This window comes from Caloenas nicobarica, chromosome 22, assembly GCF_036013445.1.
Source record: "Caloenas nicobarica isolate bCalNic1 chromosome 22, bCalNic1.hap1, whole genome shotgun sequence".
Lineage (NCBI taxonomy): Eukaryota > Metazoa > Chordata > Aves > Columbiformes > Columbidae > Caloenas > Caloenas nicobarica.
Genome location: NC_088266.1, coordinates 5558766 through 5573284, shown reverse-complemented (window position 1 = coordinate 5573284; position 14519 = coordinate 5558766). Strand labels below are relative to the sequence as shown.

The following is a 14519-nucleotide window of genomic DNA, read 5'->3' as shown; positions in this document are numbered from 1 at the left end:
TTTTTTTCTTTTTGTGGGCTCTTAAAGACCAGTTTGCGTACATCGCTGTTATTCCCTCCTTCGTCTGCGAGCCCACGGCCCTGCGCAGAGGATTCAAAACCACAGATGAGTGTAGGAAATGAATGTATAAAGCGGCGCATTAGCGCGGCGCCTGCCAGCAGTGCCACGGCAGACACGGGGACGTAGGGGACGCTGCCTGTTGCCGTCCCACCCTAAACCCCACTGGAAAGGGTTTAGGTCACTGCTGGAAGGTTCTCCGGCTTGGCCTCCGAACCCACCTCTGCAGAAGGTTTGGCCAAGTGGCATCGTAAAATCCGAGGGGGAAAAAGCATCCGAGGGGGAGAAAGCATCCGAGGTTTAGTGACTGCAGGATGATGCGTTTTCATGCTCTCCGTTGTTTTACAGCTCTGGCAAATAAGTACGCGGGAGAAAAAAATAAATCAGTTGGTTTCACTTCGTGTAGCGGAGTTGCTCAAAAAATCAGTCGGACTGCAAAGAGGATCAATCGCTTCTGCTTCTCGGCAGAGGAAACCGCGAATCAAATACTGATGTGTTCCCTCAGCACCCAAACTCCTTCAGTTAACAGATTATTTCTTATCAAAGATAATCGCCCAGACTCAGCACACACATGCCCGCAAAATCAATTTTTGTCCAGCATATGGAGTGACAAAAATTCTCTTCTTTTACTCCTGATTACAGCGAGATCCCGGGTCACCATTGCGTCCACTGAAGCCTTTAGACCTGGGGAGAGCTCAGCCCGGTGCAGGATTAGGCCCAGCACACACTATCTAGGCTGACCTAGGATGCAATTCCCTGCTCGGTGATGAAGGTCCCAGCTCTCTGTGGGTTGGGCTCACACTGAACATTACTGTAACGTTGTCTTTGTTGGCTTAATTTTCTAATAACATATTTCACTGAGCAATGCAGCCAGACTGGAGCCATAACCCAGAACAGCAGCTGGCATGAAAAACTCTACTGTATTTCTGACACTGGGGTCCTTTATAGACGGGGTATCATGGTTTCAGCACCAGTGCAATTGCAACCGAGTATTAAATATCCCAATTAGTGCAATTCACAGTTATCGACAATGCTGTTTTCTTCCCAACATTGACTGAGAACAAGAAGATGTCCTGTGTGAATCTGAAAGCTTCAGAAGGAGGAGGTGTTCATCAGCGGGATGCTCCAGGGTTTAACGTATGGATCTCCAGAGCTGCCGTGGGGCTGGGCAGAGGCAACGCATGAGTTTTCTTAGGTATAAAATAGGCTCGGCAGCCCTGATCCACCATCTCGTGGGCATCCGTGGAGCAACAGGTATTGTGGAAAATGGTATTTTTTGGGCTCTGGCTTGCAAACAGCAGAGCTGAGAAACGAGGAGACGGTTGGCCTGAGTTGGAATACATTTGCCCAGCAGAAATCCGGATCTACCGCTTCAGCATCTGCACAAGCCTCCGCACGCAGGCATTTATTTTGCACTTCCACCTGCTTTGTGGAAACGATAAGAAGAAAGCTCTGAAAGATTATTGAGGTACACTGCCAGTGAGATGCAGGGTTGGCTTCTGCAAGGTTGACTCTCAAGGATCAATGATTACTAAACGATCGTTTTAATCCCGATTTCTGTCTTTTTGTGTGTTTGTTTGTCTTCTCCACCTTCAGTTTCTTCCTCTCTAAAGCCAGAGAGTGAAACAACCCAGCTGCAAAAAGCCGCTGCATTTCAAGAGTCAAAAAACAACAGTAAAAAAAAAAAATCGTAACTGCCTTTTAAATAAACATCAGTGTTACTGATCCAGTTGTTTATGACTCTCTGTTCCAGCCCATTTCACTGACAAAAGCCAAGTGAAATTAGCGTTTGATGCCTGCAAAGCCATGGAAAGCCATAGGCCTCCCGTGAAAGGGGAAGCAGGGAATAAACAGACTGATTGCACGGCAGAACTTGTGTGTTTGCTTAGAAAGAAATCAGGGAATCACAGGTTGTTTTCAGTTGGGAGAAGAAAGAACACATTCTGGATAATCCGAGGAACGGGGACGCTGGGACAATTCAAGACGTCGGGGCTGTTGTGCAGCGCAAGGACATCTGAACGAATGGAAGGAGCTCCCTTCAGCTCCCGTGTGCCTGGAATAACTGGTCTGCTGCTTCTAATCCTGTCTGCAAGGACAGGTCCTTCCAACTATTAATACATTTTTTATCTGTTCTGTAGTATCTCTGAGCCTGTTTTTTTTTTTTTCGTGACTCTGAATAATCCCTCTCCCAGTTGCTTTTAACTCAGCCTCTTGCAATTCCCCAACCAAGGAACCTGCAGCCACGTCCAACCTGCTCCTGGTTCGTGCCTGTTCTTTGCTAGAGGTTCTTCAAAACCGCACTTCCCGGGCCACGAAGGAATCCCTGGTCAATCTGGACCCTGGCCTGAACGCGGAAAGGGAATGCGGTGCGAAGAAAGGAAAATTAGGGCCTTTGATGTCTTCTTTCATCTGCACGGCATCGAGAGCCAAGTGCTTCAGAATAAACAAGGTGTCAGAGGCAGGGAGGGAGCAGATCCGCGTGGACCGGGGCGGGTGTTCTCTGCACGAGCCCAACCGACGGCAGGCGAGCGATGGGACGTTTCCCAAGCGTTCCCCTGCCCGCCCATGCAACCTCTGGTTTTTCACGTGCCCTGGCTCGGGCTGAGCTCTGCACATGCCAAGGACGAGTGGAGGCAGACGTGCGGTCAGTCCCGGGATCATTAATGTCGGGAGGGACCTCCGGAGGTCTCTGGTCCAACCTCCTGCTCCAAGTGGGGTCAGCTTTGGGGACAGACCAAGTTACTTAAGGCTCTACCCAGCTGGGTTTTGAAAACCTCCATAGTTGAAGACTGCACAACCTCTCTGGGCAAGATGTTCCGATAACTGGCGGTTTGCATGATGGAAAAGGTTTCGTGTAATCCAGTTTGAGCCTCTCTGATTTCAACGTGCCCATTGCCTCTTGTCCTCCTGCCATACACCACTGTGAAGAGCCTGGGTCTCTCTTCTTGGTAACTTCTCACAGGTTTTGTGAGCTTGGTATTAAACCCCCCGCAACTCTTCTTCTTCTGGGGTCCTTGGACAGGGATTTATAGACACACGGCAGGTTTTCTAAAAGCAAATGGAGAACAAAGCTGTTGCTGGTGCCCTGTAATGAGGATGAAGTTCCTCTTATCACAGCTGGAATTAAAATCAAGGTCATTTTACCTCTTCAGGTTCCTCCTTTTCATCTCAGTCCTTGCCCAAACAGGCATCTGTCTTTTCACGAGTGACCCCAGCCCTTAGGACAGCTGGGACAGGACATCCCTGTCTAGTGGATGATCCCACCCTGTTGCGATATTTATGTATTTCTTGCTGGTTTTCTCTCTTTGGGACCCTGCAGCTTCCTAATTGCTGCATTTCGTTTGTCTCAGGTTTTAGAATTTATTTCGGTGACTCCAGTCCTGATGTCTGAGACGGGCTGAAAATAGTAACTCAGTCTGATCTTATCTGCAGCTATTAGAGACTTCAATTATGTCTTCCCGGGACTATCTGTTACTCCTAAGAAATTAGATCTTGGCTGTTGTTTTCTTACCCCTCGCCCTGTCCTCATAAACCTTCCAGCTATGAGTTTTGCTTTGATGAAGCTTTTCGGGAGCCAGATTGGCGTTTTATAAAGTGTAAGATAATCAGGCGTTTCCCTAAGTCCAGCCGTGCCTGGATCCCAAAGGCCTTTGACGGCTTTGCTTTGAGAAGAGGTAATGTTATTATCAATTTACTGAGGGAGAAACTGAGGCACGGAGTACTTTTCGGTTTCATTTAAAGAACTATTTCCACTGGGTTCTGTTGGAATAACGGATACACAGCGCATCAGGAGCTCAGGGCATCGCAGACCGCACTGAACATCTCGGCAGCCAGGGGTCCCTGTGAAATCGGGGATTAGGAATGGGAAAAAAGAGGGAATAGCTATAACTTTTCAAACTTCTTGTGCACAGCACCTCATATTTGGGAAAATCCTCATATGGCTGGAGATTCCCCTAATGTTCTTACAGTCAAACTCCGCAAGAATTGTTTTTAGGAAGGGACACCGGGCAGAATTCACGGAGAAGCCGCAAGAGACTGGCTGCAAATTAGGGCTGCGACACATGAAAATATCGCACATGCCAGCGTGCAGCGTGTAAATGTCTAAAGAACTGCAACAGATACAGAAATTCACCTGAATCTGTGTCAGGTCCCGGACTCCCTCGTGGATCCAGGCCCGGGGCTCAGCGTGGCGCGTTTACAGGGGCAGGTTTCCAGCGCATCGAACGCTCGTTTTACTGAGGTCACGGCGTGGAAAGAAAGGCAAATATATTAGACAAGATGAGATCAGAAAGATTAGACCCCAAAGTCCAGTTCTTAGCACCTCAATTGCTGGTATGTTTGCAATCAAGATCTACTATCTCTGGCTTGAGTCCTTCCCTAAAGTAAATACATAAAGTAAATATTTGTAACTCTTGTGGCTGGGATCTGTTCTGGATAAATGTTTTTGCAGTGTCTTGTGCTACGAGGCTTCAAAGCCAACTGGAGCCATTTGGCACCACCCCACATCAATTGATCACTGGCAACACCAACCACCTTTCCATTTATTTAAAAAAAGAGACAGTGTCACTAATTTTCCAGCCCCTTCTGTTGCTTTTGTGCGGTGCACTTTGCACTAGAGGCTCTTTGTGTGGAGCTTCTCTACTCGTCCGACACTTCAGATTTCGATCCTGCACATCTGGAAAATAAACAGATGCTGTAACAGGACTCACGTTCCCTGGATCTTGGCTGCCAAGCAAAGCAGGGGGTGATATGGACCACCAGGAGATGGGGCTTGTGGCCTTAGGTGACTAAATGTGCTTTGGCTGTGCCGGGCAGGGGCGACGGCCTCGGCGTCTCCAAAAATCGGGGCCAGGGTGATGGTCACGCAGCGGGCAGAGGGAGGTGGGCGTGCAGGCTTGTGGCTTTTCGACTTTTCATCAAAACATGGATCAGTGCCTAAATTTTTCCACTTTTTTTTTTCTCCCTCATGTTTTCATTGAAACCCATAATAAAGAGGAGAGGATGTGGAAAGTATGGCTGAAATTTGGATTTTATGCAATGTTTGCGACCTGGGTATAAAAGCATAAGTGTGACAGCTTGACGACAGCGCTGGAATGAGACCAGAGCTGGACCGGTCCATATCCATCAAGGCAAATATTAATATTCCCGCGTTACAGACTGGTGTGAACGGGACCCCGGGCAGGGCCGGAACCACCTCGGGACATGGCGTAGAATCGTAGAATCATTTTGGTTGGGAGAGACCCTCAAGATCATCAAGGCCAACCGTTAACTCCTAGATCCAATCAGCGCATCGATAATTTTTAATAGGTTTCCTTTCTACGTATTTAATCAACACGAAAGTTCAAGAAGGAGTCACACACAGGCATTTTTTTGGAACTGAATTCTTCCTTGACTATTTTGGGGGAAAGTTTCCCTTAAGAAAACTCGATTTGACAACTCAAATCAATTGCACCTTCAGCTGACGAAACCACGGAAAAACTCGGTGCAGGGGGGGACATGGTGGCTGGGGTTTGGGCTTGGTTTGGCTTGTTCTATAACAAATGTCCACTGCATTCAAAAGCTATTTTCCTTCCACCTGCCAGCCCTCCCCCCAACAACAACAGAGTCCTTTGATGTAAAATTTTTGGCCGGATTAACCACAAACATACATAGACAAGGAAGAGCCATCCAAAGATTTTGGCAAATCATGGCTGCATTTTTTCCTTAACAGGCACGGTTAATTATCTTTCCATAATCCCCAGTTATTGTAGCTCCCAGATGGTGTCTGAGCTTCACTGACCCAAATGAAGCTCATCATTTTTAGTTACTTTGCTTTCTGCATTTTTTTGAGGGGGATCTGTGGGCTTCTACAAAGTTATGTCTTTAAAATCTAGCTGTGCATTATCAATTACTAATTACAAGGAAAATTATGTTGGCTCCATCCTCAATAATTCCTTCAGAATTCCATTTCTGAATTGGAAAATGTTTTTCCTTTTCTTCCCGATCATCCATTTAAGTCTGTATTAAACAGCAGATACTTATTAGAGAACATAGATAGATTTTATCATAAACAACTGTCTTTGGACGCCGCTTAAATTCCTGCTTTGATTTTTTATTTTTTTTAAACCCAAGGAACACATCCCGTTATTTGCCCTTAAAGGCACATAGTGACATCTAGTGACTGAACTGCACAGAGCAAGAAAACAGGAAAACGGTACTTTCCAAACAGATCAACTTGCTTCAGCAACAAATTGGAAAGTTAATTTGAAGTATTTATGAAAAAAAAAAAAAGAAGAAAAGTCTTATTTTAAATCTCTGTAGCAAAGATGTAAAAAGAAGTGAGTTTATTATATGTATGTGAGAGATATTAATTTGGAGGAAAATGCATTTAATAAAAAATGGAGTAAAATTTTTAATTGTATCAGGGATACACATGGGGATGTCCCTTTAAAAGAGTTTGGTCCCACTTAGAGCTGATTTGCGGCTTCCAGCTGATCCCTGATCAGTGATAGGAGCGAGTGGTCTCTATAAAAGCAGCAAGAAGGTTTGTGGGGTTTGGGCTGTGACAATGAATGTCTGCTGGTGGGAGTTCTGTTGGGAAAGTGCCTTTAATTGCAATATCTTCCTGGAAAAAGAGGTAAGGGAGATGTGATGAGAGGCTTGTCTTGGCTCTCGGGTGGGTGATTTTTGAGTTTTGTGCTTCTACCAAGAGTTGGGACGTGGCAGAAGAGGACGGGGTTGGATTTAGGGGTGAGGGAACATGTTCTTTGTCTCTTATGGGGAAAAATAGAAAAAGAGCTTTTGTGCTTCTCTGAAAACTTCCATGGAATATCTGGTGTTGTGCACCAGCTGAGAAGGTTTGGGCGGTGTGACCCGTGTCACTCTGTTTGCTTCTCTTCGGCCATGTAAGAACAGCAAAAAATGACTGAGCCAACTGCAGTACAGAGTTTCTACGTTAATAAAGGTAATGAGGGACCTGCTGACCTGTATTTGTTGCCCCCCCAGTTTACATGGTGTACCCAACGTTATTAATGAGTCAGAATTCAAGTGTGTTTTTAACATTTAACTACGGCATTTGTGATAGACGGGAGTTCTTTAACGTGATTTACCTTGGACTTACCATTTCACTAATAGAGGCGATTGCGTGTAGTATTTGGCAATTGCGGCGCTTTATGAACTTCAATTAAAGCTCAATACCACTGCTGCTGGAATGAGGTGAGGAGGAGATTTTTGAATTTAATTCTGGCCAGGTTGCGAGTGTGGAATCCAACCCCGCTGTGGTCACTTGGCTGGTCTTAAAAATGCCAGAGCATTGGAATATTTCCTTGTTCCAGGCTCTGTCGATGAGGAATTTCAGATTTCTGCTTCTCTTCTCAAACCGAACAGGCACGTGTTTGCTTAGCAACGGATCTATAAATACCTTGCATGACACAAATGTTCCTGTTTGGCTCACTGTAATTCTGAATCACGTACATAAAGCTGAATATCTGCTACTTGAAATGAGAATGTGCTAATTTCAGAAGTTGGTGCATCCTTGCTGTGAATGTCTCAGTGTGTAGACGCTGAGATGTCTCTGATTTCAGTGGAACAGCAGCAAAAACATTGTGTTCCACTCTTATTTCAAGTTTAAATAGATCTTCATCAGACCAGAGTGGTTTTAAGTTATTAATGCACTGGAGAAGCATGTTTATTACTTCTCTGTAGCTCCACCTCAGCAAATACATCGATAGAAATACTTAATACTGAGCAGGTAAGTTAAATGCTCTCACTATGGGCTACATAAGACATGCACCTTTTGCTCTCTGCTTAGGAACTGACCAATATGCCTAATAATATATTAAATTTGCCAAAGCTTTCCCTGTGTCAGAGGGGACCAGGACACTTTGATATTAAACCGGAAAATTACAGAAGGTACTTTATTACAAACATTTCCAAGAAAAATCCGAGCAGGTCATTGAAGAACTGTTAGTGAGAACCAGGACAGTGCTGCCCCGAAGTAACAGCGTGGGCTTAATCAGAGTCCTCTTGTGCTTTTGGGTTCAAATAATGGGTTTATTTAGCTAAAACCAGAGTGTTTCTCTGGACCAGGGCCCAAAATGTGCTTCCAAGGTTTGGGTAGCAGCAAGAACACGCTTCTTTTAAAGAGAAGGGGCCACCGCCCCACCAGCAGAAAGTCAGAGCTGTTTAAACCGCTTGAAGCGTTGAAATTATTTAAGCAGATGTTGTATTGAAAAATAATTGCAATTCTTTGTCAGAATGTTGCCAGTATTTTGGTTTCTTAAGGTAAGACTAGTCAATGGTGTTTATGGGTGTGTAACTGCTCAAAACAGCTGAGAATTACTACACTTTTTAGAGAAACCCTTTTTTCCAACTGCGTTCCAGTTTAAGTCACGTCCCTGTATTGCTACCGATGTAAAATCGGGATGTGCAGGTAAATAATTGCTGAAGACTGGGGCTGCGCCTCTCAGTGCCAGGATAACATGAAAATAACCAGAGTTTTATTATTCTTGCATAGAACAAGCAATTACATAATACAGCAAAAGTCTTTTATTAAAAATCACAGCACACAGACCCTTCAGCCAGTAACAGCGCACAGGAAAGGACATAAATACACGCACAACATCCTTACGCAATCACCAAGAGTTGTCGTCATCACACGTAGCTCCAGGTTGCCAGTGATTTATTTCCTATGTTGATGCTGAGCAAATAAAGCGTGTGCCACATCCCACCCTGAACCGGCGAGTGATTCGGCTGCAAAAAATGTGCAATTTCATGGAATTGTGGAGCAGACGCTCAGCATGGTGCCCCACGCTGGCAACGTGTTCAAAGCACACGCGTCTGGATGATCCTCCCGCTTCACAGCGGTGACGAGAACGGGCTGATCTGGCTCCAGGTTTTACCAGATGTTACCTAAATTTCCTGGTTTCGAAGGTGATAACTGCGCGTTATGTCAGTTTAACGTGGTTCCAGTCCTGAGGGAAAAGCACGTTACGCAGGAACCCGTGGCGACAGGTCCGAGTCTCAGCATGTTCTCAATAAAATCTGGAGCAGGGGAGGCGCTGATGGTTTGTCACAGCAACACCAAAAACATATTTTAACTCTGATGCTGGAGCTGAAGAGAAATGAATAAAAATGCCATTTTTTTGATCACAGTCCCGTGCTGCTGGGCTTGGAATCAAACCTGCAAAGCTCACGTGTTGGTCCCCAAAACATTCATGTTAACAGGTAGGAAATAAAGTTAAATGCTCAAAAATGAGGCATTTTAACTACAGAAAACGTAATATTTGTCCCAGGTATGACACACAGAAGCTGTGTTAGAGCAAACTTCACATGAGCAAGGCTTAAGAAAAGAGAGTATTTGGCTACAGGAATAGTCATTTCTAAGTTGGATTTGGTTTGAAATTCTTGAACTGACTGTAGGAATTCTTGGAAGCTTGAGGGTTTGGTTTTTTTAAGTGGAATTACTTATTTAGTTTGCCAGTTAATGTTTTAGCTACTTATCTTTACACACTATAGTAACAAAGTCATGTTGCGCATAACTTTAAAGAAGTGACTGGAAAATAAAATCCGCTTTCTAGTTGGATTTATGCCATTGTCAGCTTGAAATGCTTCACTATCAAGTCTTAGATCCGATCACGGAGAGGGCGTCACGAACAATTTATTTCTCTGCGGTACCTGTGAGCTCTGCAGAATGCTAAATGCCTGATTTAAAAAGTAATAAAATCTGTAAATAATCCCCAAAAGTGCAGTAGTGTTACAGATCAACTCGATGCTAGTCCTGAATGGAGAAAGATTGGAAATTAGCAGAAACGCTATTTAAAAAAAAAAAAAGCCCAAATATCACTAAGAATGGATACAATAAAACTTCTTGTTCTGATACAATTGCTTTTCAAGAGACAAAGATGACACCATAGTTTTCAAGTACAAAACCATCATAAACTAGTGAGATGATGTCAGGAAATACATAACTTGGTCTGGAGAAGGCACGAAAACCAGTCTTCAATTACTGCTTTTAAAATGCTCAATTTGTACGTTGTTCAAAATGGGTTTTATATTTTGCTTTAGACAAAATGGACTTGAAAATGAAATTTGGATGGAAACTTTTAAGTCCTAAAACTTTAGTGACTCACTCCTGAAATACACTTTCTCAATGATTCAGAATAACATTAATAGGGTTTTCACGCACAGGTTCTTTCTAGTAAAATATAAAATAAAAATAATCCTGTGCTAGTTAATGTTTTTCTAGGATTTTCCACACAACATGGGATGTCTGCTCTCCTAAATGATTCCATTTGCTTTTACAATATGAAAAAAAGTCTTCAAAACTTCATCTTCTATTTTTGTGGAATTTCTCAGTTAATGAGGATTGAAATCTAAGCGCTGTGTTTCCAGGAAGGGGGTGTCTGCTAAGAAAACCAAAAATCATTTACCAAAGGACATGAATCTGCCAAATCTTCCATGTTAATTTGTTTTGCAACAAGGGCAAAACATGGGGAACCTCAAAGAAAAAGGGTTTCATGAAACAGAATCCAGGTACGAGGAATTCTGAGCAATCACCATCATTTCCGAACTCCATCTCGCAACGTCGGGCCCTGCGGCTCCGAATTTCAGGGTTTTCACGCTCTTCCCAACACTTGCATGAGAAATTCTTCACGATAATTGCTTAATTATCAAGTATTTGTACACACATGCTTTCCACGGGGTCAAATATCAAAGGGGGATCCAGCATTTTGCTGCTGTTAATTTTGCTAGCAAGGAAAAACGCTTTTGTTGGGGCGAGGATGGGAGTTGTGGGTACGGAGAGTCCGAGTCGACGTTGTAAACGATTTCCACAAACACAGTTATTGATAAAATGGATAAAAAGCACATTTGTACCAGCTTGAGAGACATGCAGCAGAGTTTTGATCTGTAGTACCTTAAATAATGGCTTGTACACCCAGAAGTCCAAGCACTGCTTGATACATAACTCTCATGGATGTAACAGAACCTCCTTAAACAAATTTAAAATGACATTGAACTACCTTATTTTTCCTATACATAATACACTTTCAATAATTATAAATAAATACATTACAAGCATTTAATCACATATATACACACACTACTAGTGAACCCCAAATGGCAAAGAGGTTTTTTTTTTTTTTTAAATGCTAAAATCAATTTACATTTCCTGTAATCTTGTTAAATTCTTGTTCTGGAATAGCAGACCTTGCTGAAAAGTGCATCTGCTTATCTGTTGATACATAAGTGTGCATTAGAATGGACACATGCTAAAATAACTTATTTTTTCAGTATCTTCCTTTGTTTTAGAAGATTTGTTCATGACTTCGAAAGGGAGAATTATCATCTGCAGAAGACTTTTCTTAATCCTCAATAAATTAAAACAAGGGAAGAGTAACAAAAAACAACACTCGATTCCTTTGGTATGAACTGCTAACTTGCTAATTTAAGAAGCAAAAATACAGAGACAATGGCACCTCTTTTTTATTTTTGTCTTTGCAATGAGTCTGTTCCTGCAGGTGGGAGGCGGGGGGAATGACATGGTATGAAAGTGCAGTGTGCAACACACAGTAAAACTGATAATTAAGAATGCCCTTCAGGCATAAAAGCAAAACCTCAGCTTCTACTGCAAGATCCGTAGCTGACGAAGGCTTCTGGAAGTCAGTAGCTCTGTATTAATACTGGGAAAAAAGTATTTCTGTGTATTAGAGCAGCTGCCATTCAAAAGCATTTGAATCACAGGCTTACCTAAAGGTTTGAAGATAAATAACGTGGTGAAATTGTCTAAGTCACCCGTTCTATGGCCAAGAACGTGCTGCCTGTGTTTACTGTTCAATATTCATCTGACGCCAACAAGCTCTGTCAGAGCTGGAATTATTTGTAGTGTAGACAGGATTAAGGGACATTCATTGACGCATTACTTGAGCAATTAACTTACATCTCCTGTAAAATGAGTTTTAGTTCCGCTCTGAGGTGCGGTTGGAGAGGAGGGAACCCGCACAGTTCAGCTTTGGGGATCTCAGTGACTGCTGGGGGATTAAATCTCCTTAAATCACAATGTAGCTCCTGAACAGAGACACAAAGTTCTCTTCAGACAGGAATTTGGGGGGGGGGACACACCTCTGCACAGCAGCTGCAGGCTCGCTTTGTAGCGTAACAATCTGCTCCCAAAATAAGATAATATATTCTATATCTCCCAAATACTGTAACTTATCCACCTTTCTAAATCCAGACTTATTCCACAGCTGCCAGATAATTTATGTACATTTTGTCTTCAAAACAGCAAAAAGCCTAGAGACAAGTTAAACAGAAGGCAATAACTTCATTCTCATGAATCGGAGTACCCGCCAGAGAACAGACTGACTCTCCCTCAACGCGAATATCCAGGTAAAATTCTTCCCTTCACTCGACTGCCGGTGTCAATAACCAGGCACCTGCTCCCACCCACAACAGCGGCTCATTTGCAGCCCCATCAGAACCTTCAGACCTTGCCAAACTGACACTTTTTCCTTGCCAAGAAATAAACAGCAGATGCTGGTTTCACAATCTTCCCCACCATAAAGGCCTGCTACGATCTCTAGCAGAATAAATCTCGGAATCTGTCAAAGATCTTCCAGCAACTTTTCATCCAAGTTATCTCCCCAAATTTACTCTACTATCCATATTTTGCAACCTGTTATTTGCCTTCGATCCTGCCATATGAGCCTTTCCACGCTTTTTATCACTTTTTTTTTTTTTTAAGCATCTCTACATCATCCCGTGTCAGCAGCTCTTAGGAGTTTCAGGGTTTCATTGATCATGACGTAACGAATCGTGCAAAATCTTTTTGAGTAACTTCGAAGCCCTTGTTACTGGGATTCTTCCCAAGTAACAGTAACCGAGCTCACAGCGTCCACCAACATTCTGCCTTTTCCCCAGCCTCTCAGGGGATTCCATCCTTCCTCTGGCAGCACTGCGAGGGAGGCACTCCCCAGTCGTACATGTAGGAAAGCCTGAGCTTAACCTCCTCCTTACAGAGCTTTCCTTCTTTAGCCAGCGTCTGGTGCTTTTCCAGCATGTCCTCAATGCTTTGCTTATGAGTTACTATGTACTTATTGTTGCACCCTCGGGACTTGTACTCGGTGTCGAAACGAGGGTCGTGCACCCTCTTCACATCGATGGGGGCCAGCCAAACCCCCAGGGACACATCTTCGCTCTGCCACATGTTCAGGTAGTCCCTGCTGAGGCGCAAATAACGCACCAGATCCGCAGAAATCACGTACCCGCCGCCCAGGGCGTACGGCAGGTAGTAGTCACAGAGCACCCAGGCGCTCTCCTTCCACTTGCCGCCAGATTTCACTCGGCCGCGGCCGGAGAAGAAGCCCCAGTAGAGGCGCCGCGGCTCTTTGGCCCTCAGCTCCTCCACCAGCACGTCCAAGCGCACGAAGGTGTCGTCGTCGGCCTTGAGGGCGAACTGGAAGTCCAGGTGTTGGTCCAGCCAGACGTAGGCGGCTAGGACCTTGGCAGTCAGGTTCTCGTAGGAGTCGCGCAGCTCGGGCAGGAGCAGGAGGTCCCTGTGCCGGCTCTGCTCCAGCTCCAGGCTCCGCAGCTCCTCCGCGCCCAGCCCGGCCGTGCCCACCACGAAGCGGCTCCAGACGCCGTCGTGAGGGGGGCGGCCGGCAGCCGACAGCCACGTGCTGCGGATGATGCTGCGCCGCTCGCTGTACTTGGGCCCGCTGGTGACCAGCACGGCCAGGAAGGCGTTTTCCTCAGGGGAAGGCGGCGGGGCGGCCGGGAGGTGCGGCCCGCGGGGCGGCGGGGCTGCGGGCTGCTGGTGCGGGAGCCCGCGGGGCGCGGGCAGCGGCCGCAGCCCCTCCGAGGTGCACTTGGCCAGGTAGAGCAGGACGGCGGCGAACAGCGAGAGGCCGCCCAGGCCCAGGGCCGTCTTGTGGCGGCACAGCAGCCGCAGCAGCTTCATGGCCGCGGGGCCTCGGCGGGGCGACGAGGCCTCGGCCCGCCCACCGCAGCTTTAGGCGGGAACGGCGTACGGCCGCCGAGAGGGGACAAGCTTCCTGCGGGAAGCCCTCACCGCGCTTCGCCGTCCCTCAGAGGTGGTTTCATGTCTCCTCCGGGACTTTTTCCTCTCCTCTCCTCGAGGAAGGGCCGGCTCGGGGCGGGAGGAGGAGCGGCTCCCTGCCTACCTGCTGTGCCTCCGCCGTGGGCCCGGCGGGTCCCGCCGCTCCGCTCGCCGCCTGCCGTGTGTGGGAAGCGGGGAGAGGCGGGGCCGCGCCCTGCGCCACGTGACCGCGCACGGCGGCGCCTCGCGGCGGCCATCTTAGAGCAGGGCAGCGAGGACGAAGCGGCGCCATTTTTGTTCCGGGCGCGGCCTGTGGCTCTGGTCGCGGTTTCGGGTCGTGGCAAAGGGAAATCGCGACAGGTGGCGTTTCAGCCTCGGGGGCGGCTGGCTGTGCCTCCAACTCTCATGGTAGCTTTGGTGCCGGCTC

At 46.0% G+C, this 14519-nt stretch overlaps 1 protein-coding gene across 1 annotated transcript; it reads right to left on the bottom strand.

Moving 5' to 3' along the window:
- Nucleotides 1-8577: 8577 nt before the first annotated feature.
- On the bottom strand, nucleotides 8578-14275 carry B3GALT6 (beta-1,3-galactosyltransferase 6). The gene has a single exon (XM_065649952.1). It carries the CDS (start codon nucleotides 13991-13993, stop codon nucleotides 12959-12961), a length of 1035 nt encoding a protein of 344 aa, XP_065506024.1. The 5' UTR covers nucleotides 13994-14275; the 3' UTR covers nucleotides 8578-12958.
- Between the last annotated feature and the right edge of the window lie 244 nt (nucleotides 14276-14519).

Coding starts and splice junctions, on each gene's coding strand:
- B3GALT6 (XM_065649952.1), bottom strand. CDS start 13,993: ATGAAGCTGCTGCGGCTGCTGTGCCGCCACAAGACGGCCCTGGGCCTG.